The sequence below is a fragment of the Canis lupus genome, chromosome 29 (assembly GCF_048164855.1).
Source record: "Canis lupus baileyi chromosome 29, mCanLup2.hap1, whole genome shotgun sequence".
NCBI classification, from domain to species: domain Eukaryota; kingdom Metazoa; phylum Chordata; class Mammalia; order Carnivora; family Canidae; genus Canis; species Canis lupus.
In genome coordinates this window covers 39,380,572-39,394,457 of record NC_132866.1, presented here as the reverse complement: position 1 = coordinate 39,394,457, position 13,886 = coordinate 39,380,572, and the positions used below count along the sequence as shown (strand labels likewise).

General features: G+C 38.2%; 1 protein-coding gene across 2 annotated transcripts in view; it reads left to right on the top strand.

Annotated features, from left to right (window-relative positions):
- ZFAND4 (zinc finger AN1-type containing 4) overlaps nucleotides 1-13,886 on the top strand; it is a 61,909-nt gene that overhangs the window by 36,709 nt on the left and 11,314 nt on the right. For both annotated transcript variants that reach the window (XM_072806285.1, XM_072806286.1), the window contains one exon: nucleotides 345-492. In XM_072806285.1, the coding sequence (XP_072662386.1) occupies nucleotides 345-492 (148 nt within the window). The remainder of the gene's footprint in view (nucleotides 1-344; nucleotides 493-13,886) is intronic.

The window sequence follows — 13,886 nt, the reverse complement described above, 5'->3', positions numbered from 1 at the left end:
CTTGGCTGATAAAATGAAATCAGTGTATTTTTGTGAAGATGGATTTTGCTTTTGTGGGAATGAGGTAGTAGGTGCCAAAAGACCTTCACCTGTTGTATACTGACTTCAGAAAAGCTTAGCTGGGCTAGATTGTCGGTAATGCTGGATCATGGTATTTCTCCTTATTTTTTAAATTTCTTCTAAGAAATATATTTTTTGAAATACATTTGCCTTGAATTTACGTTGATTAGACTTATTCTCTTATCATTAGCAGCATATGTATAGTTTCGATTGCATATAAAGTATTTTTAGTCATTGAGCAGGCATCAGAAACATCTCAGTGGTAATTATTGCTTTCTTTACAGTGGTGGTTCTGTGTATAATTTGTATACGGATGAGGATGAAGAAATTGAGCCTTCTCCTTCTGGGCAACAGATAATTGAAAATTCAATAACTATGAATAAGATGAAGCTGCTGAAGGCTAAGTTGGAGAACATGAATCTCAGCAAAAAGGTGAAGCTGTCGGCATTTGGCCAGGCTTTTCTCTAGTTTATCCCTGCAAGACTCACAGCATTGAGATCTGCTGACAATTGTGAAAACAAATTATTTATAAAATATTCATTTCAAGTTTCTGGCCTCAGTTACTTATTGAGATATTGAAAGTGATTAATTGTTTTTTTAGGCCACCAGTACATCTACTATGATATAGTGTACTTAAAATAATTCATTATTTTTAAAAATTTTGTAGCACTACTGCTAAGAAGGATAATAAAAAATAGCCTAATCTTAATCTTGCAATAATAATTTTTTAAGTGGTCTGTTAATATTTGCTTATATGGATGTCTCCTCTATTTGGGCTTTGATAAGGAATATACCTACATTTAGCCTTACTAGATACTGTCAGTTTTCCAAAGTGATTCCAAAGTAATTGAACCAGTTTACATTCTGTCCAGTAGTGAATGAGAGTTGCAGTTTCCATGTATTCTTACCAGCATTTGGTATTTTTGTCATTCTGGTTGATGCGTAGTGGCCTCACAGTGTGGTTTTAATTTAAATTCCTCTGACTAATGAAGTTGAGCATCTTTCACATGTTTATTGGGTATTTGGATATCCCTTTTTGTAAAATGCTTATTCATCTTGGGCATTTTTCTGTTGAGTGATACGTTTTTTCTTCTTGATATTTTTTATCTTTATATATTCTGGGTATAAGTCCTTTATCATATACACACACACAGACATGCACACACACATATCACTACTCTGTTACTTTACTTCTCACTGTATTAATAGTTAATCCCTTTTGCTTTCTTGAAATATAATATATACATAAAATAAGGTTCACAGATCTTTAATGTATGGCTTGATGACTTTTTACATTTCTATACACTCATATAGGTTCAACCCAGATTAAAATAGGATCCATCTTTCTCTCCAGGTTTAATTATAACCTTTCCCTACTCCCAGAAATAACTACTGTTCTTACACTTGCCACCATAAATTAGTTTTGCCAGTTGTTGAACTTTGTATAAATGAATATACTTTTTTGGGGGGGATCTGGTTTCTTTTGCCCAACATATACTTTTGTAAATTGTCCATGTTGCAGGTATCAGTTCATTCTTTTTTACTGCTATGGTACTTTTCTATTGTATCACTATACTTCAGTTTTGTTTCTCTCCTTTTGATAGGTTGGGTTGTTTGTAGTGTTGGACTTTCATCAGTAAAGATGCTTTCAACATCCTTATACACGTTTTTGGTGGACATATGCACTCTTTTCTTTGGGGCATAATAAGCCTAGGAATGGACTTGTCATAGGGTAGGTGTATGTGTAGCTTTAGTCACTATGCCAAACAATTCTGCAAAAGCTCTGTAATTGTTCCTTTCTCATCTAGATGTACAATCCATCTGAAAAAAAAAAACCTGAAAAAAAGAAAAAAAGGTGTAATGTGAAGTAGGGTAAAGATAATTTCTTCCAGGTGGAGAACAGTTGACCTTGCTCTCCTGGAAAAAATTTCTTTCTCCACAATCTAAATGTTTATGCACCTAGTAACACAACTTCAAAGTATACTAAGCAAAAGCTACAAAGAGAAAGAGACAAATCCGTCGTTATTTTAGAAGAATTCTACACTCAGCCTCTCAAAAAAATGATATAAAAGCTAACGAATCAGAAAAGATGTAAGAAGACTTGAATAACACTATCAAACTACTTGTTCCAGGTGACATTTACAGAATGTTCCATGTGAAAACAGCAGAATATACATTGTTGTTAAGTGCACTCAGAACATTTAGTAAGATAAACTGTGTTGTTTGCTATCAAACAAGTCCCAATAAATTTTAAAAGATTCAAATCCTACAAAAAGGCTCTCTTATTATAATGTGATAAAGTTAGTAATTAATAACAGATATCTGGAAAGTCTAATATTTTGGAAATAACACACTTCTAATCGATGAGTCAAAGAAATCCAAAGAGAAATTAAAAACCATTTTGCACTGAATATAAATATTCTGATAATGTGGTAAGTTACTATTTTTAATATAAAATCATTCTTAAATTCTTAGGATGAGCCATTATTAGTTGTGATGAATTTTCCTTTTTATACCTTTATATTTCATTTGCTAATATTGTATTTAGCACTTGTTTATCAGAGAAATTGGTCTGTAATTTTTTTAACATCAAAATTGAATTTTACAGTTAATACCCATTTATCTACCACCTAGATTTTACAGTTAACATTTTAAAAATTGTTTTTAATTGTGATAAAATATATATAAAATTTACTATCTTAATCATTTTTTTAAAGATTTTATTCATTTATTCATGAGAGACAGAGAGGCAGAGACATAGGCAGAGGGAGAAGCAGGTTCCTTGTAGGGAGCCCGATGTGCAATACTCTATTCTGGGCCCTGATAGTACTCTATCACACCCTGAGCTAAAGGCAGACGCTCAACCACTGAGCCACCCAGGTGTCCTATCTTAATCATTTTTAAGTTACATACTGTTCAGTAGTGTTAAAGTATATTCATACTATTGCACAATCTATCTTTAGAACTTCATCATGCAAACTGAAACTCTATATTTGTTAAACAATTCCCTATTTCCCTGCTCCCCCTACAGTCCTTGGCAAACACAATTCTACTCTGTTTCTATGAGTTTGACTCTCTAGATACCTTGTATAAGTGGAGTCATAACAATTTTTTGTTTTTGTTTTATTTTGTGAATGACTTATTTAGTAATGTCCTCAAAGTTCATCCATGTTGTATAGCATGTCACAATTTCCATACTTTTTAAGGTTGAGTAATATTCCATTATATGTATATACAACATTTTATTTATCTATGCATCTGTTGATGGAGACTTGTGTTGCTTCCATCTTTTGGCTGCTGTGAAGAATGCTGCTATGAACATGGGCATACAAATATCTCTTTTGAGAACAGCCTTTTGGATATATATACCTAAGATTTCAAGATCATATGGTAATTCTATTGTTAATTTTTTTTGAGGAGTTGCCATATTGTTTTCTACAGCAGTTGTACCATTTTACGATCTACTGGTTGGTACACAGAATTTCCAGTTTTTCCACATCCTCACCAATACTTGCTGTTTTGTTATTTTTTAAAGAGTAGTCACCTGATTGGTGTGAGGTAATATTTCAATGTAGGTTTGATTTGCATTTTTCTAAAGATATTGAGCATCTTTTCATGTGCTAGTTGGTCATTTATGTATTTTCTTTGGAGAAATGTCTAGTTAAGTCTTTGGCCCATTTTTTAATTGGGTTATTATTATTATTTTTTTATGATAGTCACACACAGAGAGAGAGAGAGGCAGAGACATAGGCAGAGGGAGAAGCAGGCTCCATGCACCGGGAGCCTGACGTGGGATTCGACCCCGGGTCTCCAGGATCGCGCCCTGGGCCAAAGGCAGGCGCCAAACCACTGCGCCACCCAGGGATCCCCTAATTGGGTTATTTCTGTTGTTGTTTAGGCTTAAGAGTTCTTTAGAAATATATTCTGAATATTAACTTCTTATGAGATATATAATTTTCAAATATTTTCTCCTATACGTTGCCTTTTTACTCTGATGGTGTTGTCTGATGGTGATGTTTGATACACCAAAGTTTCAAATTTTGATGTAGTCCAGTTTATCTATTTTTACTTTTGTTGCCCATACTTTTGGCGTCAAATCCAAAAAATCATTGCCGAATCCAATGTCACGAAGCTTTTCCTCCTGTTTCTTCTGAGAGTTTTATAATTTTAGGTCTTACATTAGATCTTTGGTGCATTTTAGGTTAAATTTTGTATAGGCTATAAGACTCCAACTTCATTCTTTCATATGTGGATATCCAATTTTCCCTGTTCGTTTGTTGAAGAAACTGTCTTTTCCCCACTGGGTGGTCTTGACACTTTGTTGAAAGTCATTTGACCCCTACATGTGTTGGTGTATTTCTGGGCTGTTTACTCTGTTCCATTGGTTGATATGTCTGTCTTTATGCCAGTACCATGTCTTTATTTTCTTCTTAAAATATGATTGACATATAATATCCTATTAATTTTAGGTATACATCATAGTGACTCAATATTTTTATGTATTATTAATTGATGCTCACAGTAAGTCTAGTTACCATGTCACCACACAGTTATTACAATATTACTAACTGTATTTCCTGTGCTGTAGATTACATCACCATTACTTCTTTTATAAATGGAAGTTTGTACCTCTTAATCCTCTTCACCTGCTTTGTCCTGCCCCAGTCCCTCCCCATTCTGGTAACCAGCAGTTTGTTTCCAGTATCAAGGAGTTTGTTTCTACTTTGTTTTGTTTGATTGTTTTGTTTTTTAGAGCATATGTATGTGTGAAATCATATGGTATTTGTCTTTCTCTGACTTATTCCACTTAGCGTAATACCCTCAGAGTCTAAAAATGTTGTCACAAACGGCAAGATTTTATTTATTTATTTATTTTTGGCTAATATTCCATTGTTTATATATACCACATCTCTATCCATCCATCAACGGCCACTTAGGTAGCTTCCATTCTTAACTATTGTAAATAATGTGACACTGAAAATAGGGACGTACATATCTCTTTTAATTGGTCTTTAAATTTTCTTCAGGTCAATACCCAGAAGTGCAATTGCTGGATTTTTTTTTAATTTATTTTTTATTGGTGTTCAACTTGCCAACATATAGAATAACACCCAGTGCTCATCCCATCAAGTGCCCCCCTCAGTGCCCGTCACCCAGTCACCCCCAGAGTTAGGAGTCTCTCATGTTCTGTCTCCCTCCCTGATATTTCCCACTCACATTTTCTCCTTTCCCCTTTATTCCCTTTCACTATGTTTTATATTCCCCAATTGAATGAGACCATATAATGTTTGTCCTTCTCCGATTGACTTATTCAACTCCGCAAAATACCCTCCAGTTCCATCCACAGTGAAGCAAATGGTGGGTATTTGTCATTTCTAATGGCTGAGTAATATCCCATTGTATACATAGACCACAGCTTCTTTATCCATTCATCTTTCCATGGACACCGAGGCTCCTTCCACAGTTTAGCTATTGTGGACATCGCTGCTAGAAACATTGGGGTGCAGGTGTCCTGCCGTTTCATTGCATCTGTATCTTGGGGTCAATCCCCAGCAGTGCAATTGCTGGGTCATAGGGCAGATCTATTTTTAACTCTTTGAGGAACCTCCACACAGTTTTCCAGAGTGGCTGCACCAGTTCACATTCCCACCAACAGTGCAAGAGGGTTCCCCTTTCTCCACATCCTCTCCAACATTTGTTGTTTCCTGCCTTGTTAATTTTCCCCATTCTCACTGGTGTGAGGTGGTATCTCATTGTGGTTTTGATTTGTATTTCCCTGATGGACAGTGATGTGCAGAGCATTTTCTCATGTGCTTGATGGCCATGTGTAGGTCTTCCTCTGTGAGATTTCTGTTCATGACTTTTGCCCATTTCATAATTGGATTGTCTGTTTCTTTGCTGTTGAGTTTAATAAGTTCTTTTTTTTTTTATTTTTAAATTTTTATTTATTTATGATAGTCACAGAGAGAGAGAGAGAGGCAGAGACACAGGCAGAGGGAGAAGCAGGCTCCATGCACCGAGAGCCCGACGTGGGATTTGATCCCGGGTCTCCAGGATCGCGCCCTGGGCCAAAGGCAGGCGCCAAACCACTGCGCCACCCAGGGATCCCGAGTTTAATAAGTTCTTTATAGATCTTAGGTACTAGCCCTTTATCTGATAGGTCATTTGTAAATATCTTCTCCCATTCTGTAGGTTGTGTTTTAGTTTTGTTGACTGTTTCTTTGGCTGTGCATAAGCTTTTTATCTTGATGAAGTCCCAATAGTTCATTTTTGCTTTTGTTTCCCTTGCCTTCATAGGTGTATCTTGCAAGAAGTTGCTGTGGCCAAGTTCAAAAACAGTGTTACCTGTGTTCTCCTCTAGGATTCCTATGGAATCTTGACTCACATTTAGATCTTTCATCCATTTTGAGTTTATCTTTGTGTCTGGTGTAAGAGAATGCCCTAGTTTCATTCTTCTGCACGTGGCTGTCCAATTTTCCCAGCACCATTTATTGAAGAGACTGTCCTTTGGCCAGTGGATAGTCTTTCCTGCTTTGTCGAATATTAGTTGACAATAAGGTTGAGGGTCCATTTCTGAGTTCTCTATTCTGTTCCATTGATCTGTGTGTCTGTTTTTTTGCCAGTACCACACTGTCTTGATGATCACAGCTGTGTAATACAACTTGAAATCCAGCATTGTGATGCCCCCAGCTATGGTTTTCTTATTCAGTATTCCCCTGGATATTTGGGGACTTTTCTGATTCCAAAAAAATCTTAAGATGATTTGTTCCAACTCTGAAGAAAGTCCATGGTATTTGATAGGGATTGCATTAAATGTGTAAATTTCCCTGGGTAGCTTAGACATTTTCACAATATTAATTCTTCCAATCCATGAGCATGGAATATTTTTCCATCTCTTTGTGTCTTCCTCAATTTCTTTCAGAAGTGTTCTGTAGTTTTTAGGATATGGATCCTTTACCTGTTTGATTAGGTTTATTCCTAGGTATTTTCATGCTTTTGGGTGCAATTGTAAATGGGATTGACTCCTTAATTTCTCTTTCTTCAGTCTCATTGTTAGTGTATGGAAATGCCACTGATTTCTGGGCATTGATTTTCTATCCTGCCACACTGCCGAATAGTTGTATGATTTCTAGCAATCTTGGGGTGGAGGCTTTTGGGTTTTCTATGTACAGTATCATGTCATCTGCGAAGAGGGAGAGTTTGACTTCCTCTTTGCCAATTTGAATGCCTTTTATTTCTTTTGTTGCCTGATTGCTGAGGCTGGGACTTCTAGTACTATGTTGAATAGCAGTGGTGAGAGTGGACATCCCTGTCGTGTTCCTGATCTTAAGGGAAAGACTCCCAGTGTTTCCCCATTGAGAATGCTATTTGCTGTGGGCTTTTTGTGGATGGCTTGGAAGATGCTGAGGAATCTTCCCTCTATCCCTACACTCTAAAGAGTTTTGATCAGGAATGGATGCTATATTTTGTCAAATGCTTTCTCTTCATCTATTGAGAGGATCGTGTGGTTCTTGTTTTTTCTCGTTGATATGATCTATCACATTGATTGCAATCAATGAGTGTTGATCCAGCCTTGCATCCCAGGGATCCCACTTGGTCATGGTGAATAATCTTTTTAATATACTGTCGAATCCTATTGGATAGTACCTTGTTGAGAAATTTTGCATCCATGTTCATCAGGGATATTGGTCTATAATTCTCCTTTTTGGTGAGGTGATGCTGGCCTCATAAAACAAGTTTGGAAGTATTCCATCTCTTTCCATCTTTTGGAACAGCTTTAGTAGAATAGGTATTGTTTCTTCCTTAAGCGTTTGATAGAATTCCCGTAGGAAGCCATATGACCCTGGAGTTTTGTGTCTTGGGAGGTTTTTGATGACTGCTTCCATTTCCTCCCTGGTTAGTGGCCTGTTCAGGTTTTCTATTTCTTCCTGTTCCAGTTCTGGCAGTTTGTGTTTTTCAATAATGTGTCCATTTCTTCTATATTATCTAACTTATTGGCATATAGCTGCTCATAATAAGTTTTTAAAATTGTTTTTATTTCCTTGGTATTGGTTGTGATCTCTCCTTATTCATTTGTGATTTTATTATTTGAGTCTTTTTAGTTTTTAATAAGGTTGGCTAATGGTTTATCTATTTTATTAATTATTTCAAAGAACCAATTCCTGGTTTTGTTGATCTGTTCTACAGTTCTTCTGGTCTCTATTTCATTGAGTTCTGCTCAAATCTTTATTAACTCTCTTCTTCTGCTGGGTGTAGGTTGTATATGCTATTCTTTCTCCATTTGCTTTAGGTGCGAGGTTAGCGTGTGTATTTGAGTTTATTGCAATTTTTTGAGGGATGCTTGTATTGTAATGTATTTACCTAATAGAACTGTTTTTGCTGTATCCCAAAGATTTTGAATGGTTGTATCTTCATTCTCATTAGTTTCCATGAATCTTTTTAAATCTTCTCTAATTTCCTGGTTGACCCTTTCATCTTTTAGCAGGATGCTCTTTAATCTCTTAATTGAGTTTGAGTTTGAGTTTGAGTTTCTTCCAAATTTCTTCTTGTGATTTAAGTTCAAGTTTCAAAGCATTATGGTCTGAAAATATGAAAATATACAATCCCAATCTTTTGGTATCGGTTGAGACCTGATTTGTGAATCAGTATGTGCCCTGTTCTGGAGAAAGTTCCTTGTGCATTTGAGAAAAATGTGTATTCAGTTGCATTTGGATGTAAAGTTCTGTTAATATCTCTGAAATCCATCTGGTCCAGTGTATCATTTAAAGCTCTTGTTTCTTTGGAGATGTTGTGCTTAGAAGATCTGTCATTTACAGAAAGCATCATGTTGAAGTCTCCCAGTATTAGTGTATTATTATCTAAGTATGTCTTAACTTTGGTTATTAATTGATTGATAGACTTTGCAGCTCCCGCATTCGGGGCATAAATATATATGACTGTTAGGTCCTCTTGTTGGATAGATCCTTTAAGTATGATATAGTGTCCCTCTTCATCTCTTACTACAGTCTTTGGGATAAACTTTAATTTATCTGATATGAAGATTGCTACCCCTGCTTTCTTTTGAGGAGCATTTTAAGGATAAATGGTTCTCCAACCTTTCATTTTCAGGCTGTAGGTGTCCTTAGGTCTAAAATGAGTCTCTCGTAGACAGCAAATAGATGGGTCTTGCTTTTCATCCAATTTTGAAACCCTGTGTCTTTTGATGGGATCATTAAGCCCACTCATGTTCAGAGTTACAATTGAAAGACATGAATTTAGTGTCATCATAATACCTATTCAGTCCCTGTTTTTGTGGCTTATTTTCTTGGGCTTCTTTTTTCTTTAACAGAGTTCCCCTTAATATTTTTTGCAGAGCTGGTTTGGTGGTCAGATATTCTTTCATTTTCTGCCTATCTTTGAAGCTCTTTATCTCTCCTCCTATTCTGAATGAGAGTCTTGCTGGGTAAAGTATTCTTGGCTGCATGTTCTTCTTATTTAGGGCCCTGAATATATCCTGCCAGCCCTTACTGGCCTGCCAGGTCTCTGTGGAGAGGTCTGCTGTTAATCTAATAGTTCTCCCCATGTAGTTTAGGGATCTTTTGTCTCTTGCTGCTTTAAGGATTTTCTCTTTATCTTTGGAATTTGCAAGTTTCACTATTAAATGTCGAGGTGTTGAGAGGTTTTTATTGATTTTGGGGGGGAGGCTTTCTATCTCCTGGATCTGAATGCCTGTTTCCCTCTCCAAATAAGGGAAGTTCTCAGCTATGATTTGTTCAAATACACTTTCTGGTCCTCTGTCCCTTTTGGCGCCCTCTGGAGCCCCAATTAAAAGTAGAATTTCCTTCTTAGGCTGTTATTTATTTCCCTTAGCCTTTTCTCATGATCTTTTAATTGTTTTCTCTTTTTTCCTCAGCTTCCTTCCTTGCCATCAACTTGTCTTCTATATCACTCACTCGTTCTTCTGCCTCATTAACCCTCATCGTTAGGGCCTCCAGTTCGTATTGCATCTCATTTAATTGATTTTTAATTTCGACTTGATTGGATCTAAATTTTGCAGTCATGAAGTCTCTTGAATCCTTTATGCTTTTTTCTAGAGCCACCGGTAGCTTTGTAATTGTGCTTCTGAATTGGCTTTATGACATTGTATTGTAATCTAAATTCTGTAACTCTGGGAGAGAGTACTGTTTCTGATTCTTTTGTGGTGAGTTCTTTTTTTAGTCATTTTGCTCCGTGCAGCGTGGTTAAAAATGAGTTGTACTGGAAAAAAGGAATAAAAGAAAGAGAAAATATGGATATCCTCTGGTTCTATATACTGTAAATACCTTGGCTTCCCCTGGATCTTTCCACTGCTGCTCGGTGAAGAACTTGCTCTTCTGGTGTCCTTCCAGCTGGTCTTCGGGGGGAGGGGCCTGCTGTGCTGATTCTCCGGTGTGTGCACCTAGGGGAGCTTCCAGCTCCCTGTCAGGTTCATGGCTCAGTGGTAGCTGTTTATCCTGTGAGGCCCCTATTCCCTGGTGGCCCCACTGAGTCCCAGGCACAGGGTGACACCAGGAGGAACAGCAACTCTGGCATCGGCCAGCTCTCCAGCTCTGGAGTCAGCTGCTGCAGTAACTGCTGCAGTCTCCCAGTCCACACAGTCCTGATGCTCCGGGGGTGGGGGTGCTGATCTGCACAGCTTGAGGGTGCTGGCGGCAGGAGAGTCTTTGTCCTCTGTCCTCCTTGCCTCTGCCTGTTCTGGTCGGAGTGTAGGACACTGGGGTGTGTCTGCTCGGTGCCCTGGGATTCGGGCCCTGCACTGCTGGAATCGCACTCCCAGGTCTGTGGCTCCCAAAGGCAGCAGGGCACAGGCCCTCCGTTTGGAGCCGCTGCCTGAGCTTCTCCCAAGGCCCTGCTCGGTGCATGCTCCAGCCCTTTACCAAGCTTGGCCACGGTTTGTGTTGTGCTCTCCCTTGGGTGCACTTCCTCTGTTAGTGACTCCGGGAACCTGGAGGCTCCACTGCCCCTCCTGTGGTTCTGACCAGTTTTCTTGTGTTGTGCCCAAGATTGCATATCCGAGAAACCACCAAGGTGCCAACACCAATGCAAGTACATGAGGGTTTATTAACAAGCTCGAGCTTGGGTCCAAGTATACCCGACACAGCAGAGCAGGGACTTGGACCCTGAGGTTAAGAGGCGTAGCAGTTTTATAGAGGCCACTTTATGAGATTGTAACACACACAGAAATTTGCATAGTCATGTCGGTCCACACACAGGTGGCCAATTGAATTACAATTTACCCTATAGTGACCGTTTGAACTAGCCTATCACTCTGGTCAGAAATGGTGTGCAGGTTTGGTGGGCACAAGGCGAGCTTTACATTCCTTGGTGGTTAAGGATTCTGCATTCCTATATGAGCCGGTTTCGGTAAGGGTGTGCTCAGGGGCTTGACGAGGGTGGGGGAGTGCCTTAAGCAATAAGCAGGTCATGTGGGGGTTATACATGAGATGGTGGGTGTAGCACAAAATGGAGTTAGCCCTGCTCTGCTTGTCCAGGGGTAGGGGAATTTTGTTAAATTCCTTGGGTCCCACACCCTGCTAAGTGCCTTTCCGTCCGGGAAGAATCTGGTGGCCTGGGTGGCTCAGCAGTTTAGGGCCGCCTTCAGCCCAGGTTGTCAATTTGGAGTCCTGGAATCGAGTCTCGCATCGGGCCCCCTGCATGGAGCCTGCTTCTCCCTCTGCCTGTGTCTCTGCCTCTCTCTGTGTGTCTCTCACAAATAAATAAATAAATAAATAAATAAATAAATAAATAAATAAATAAATAAATAAATAAAAAATCTTAAAAATATATTTTGTGTACCAGGGAATTAGGGAGGCCCAAGGAGAGGGAGAGAGTCGGGGGAATGGTCTGTTTTAGGAGCAGTCAGAACACAGAACATTTATCAGTGAAGTTCAGCATCTTATATGGGTGGAATTCATGCACCCTAAAACAATTATGGTAAAAGATCATTGATCACAGATCACCATAATAAATATAATAATGAAAAAAACAAAAAAAATATAAAAATGAAAAAGTTTAAAATATTCTGAGAATTATCAAAATGTGACACAGAGACACAAAATAAGCAAATGCTGTTGGAAAAATGGCTTTGGTAGACTTCCTTGATGCGGGGTTGCCACAAAACCTCCAATTTGTAAAGAATGTAATTATCTGTGAAGTGCCTTAGAGCAAAGTATAATAAAATGAGGTATACCTGTAATTTTTATTTACCCAAAGGAATATTAAGAGTTACATGTGGACAAAAGTGAGGATTTCGTTTGGCAAAGTAAGTTTCTTATTTTAAGAACATCTTCTTGGTATAGTGAAACGCAGTTTTTAAAATCCATAGTACCCTTTCAGTGGAGGGTTGAATTGTTGTGTCTTCTGATTTTTGTGACTCCCTTTTGTGTCTATGGGTCCTTACTTTAACTTTCTTGCTGCCTTCTTTATTTTTTTACTTTTTATTTTACTTAAATTCAGTTAGCCAACATATAGTACATCATTAATATCAGATGTAGTTTTTAATAATTCATCGGTTCATATAACACCCATCACTGCCTTCTTTACCTTCACTATCAGGTTCTCAGTAGATAACTTTCAATTTACTCCTCCTTCCCCCAGAAGCCATGTCTTCTTGAAGCTTACATCTTGAACAGTTTCAAGTCACTTGCTTTTGGTTTCCTGTTGGCTTGTCAGTATCCTAGATCTTAAATCTCTTTTCAGCATTTTCATAATCAAGTGGGATTTTCTCTTTTAAGGGTTTATTTTATCTTTGTTCCATCAGCCCTAGATTATCCACACCTCTTTTTCTTCCTTTCTTCTTTCCCTCCCTCTTGCCCTCTCTCTCCCTCCTCCTTCCCCGCCTTCCTCCCTCTCTGCCTGCCTGCCTTCCTTCCATCCTTCCTTCCTCTCTAGCTTAACACTTTTGCTTGTCTCTCACCACAGGCTTTGCAAATGAATCTCCTAGATTTGGGTATTTTTCTCCTTGAGAGGTAATTTGAAGTTAATTTTATCCATCCCCTAGTTTTGAAGGTATGAGTTACGGGTTATTTTGTTTATGTTGTTAATGTGTATGGTGTTTTGGAGGATGCATGGAGAAACTTAGATTTAGGCAACCACTGTGAATCTCTACAGCCCAGAAGTTAAACCTTCATTTTCAAAGAATAGTTTTGTTGATTAGAGAATTGAAGTTTGGCAAGACAGTGGCCCCAGGATAAAAGCAGCTACACTAGCCAGCATATCTTTCCAAGGTTCTTCTTTCTTCACAGCTTTAAGCTCCTCTACTTCTTGCCTCTACTAGTGTCCACTAAGTTATCTGGCTCTTCTTCTATATCTAGGTTGGAAGTGTTGTTTAGATCATCACATGTTCTCTTCCATCCTGTTGCATGTTTCAGCTGATACCTTGAAGGAGCTGAGGCTTCATATTCTTAATTTTTAAGTTTATCCAAAATAGTATGAAATAAAAAAATCATGATCTTTCATGATTTCATGAAATCAAAGATCATGAAACCAAAACTTACAATATTGAGGACCCCTATATCACTCCCCAGTTTGCTAGGAAGACTCAGTACTAGCCCATAGTTGCAACCATGTCTAAGATTTATTGCAGCAAAAGAGTATGAAGTAAATTATCAAAGGAAAAGTCTCATGGTTCAAATCCAGGGGAAACTAAGGACAAACTTCTCAGCATTCTTCCCCAATAGAGTCTCATAGGACATGCTTTATTCCTCTATCAATGAACTGTGTCAATACAACTGTGAGATATTGTCTACCGAGGAAGTGTATTAGAGACTCTTTGCTCGGGAATTCTATGAGAGGCTGTTCCTGTAGAT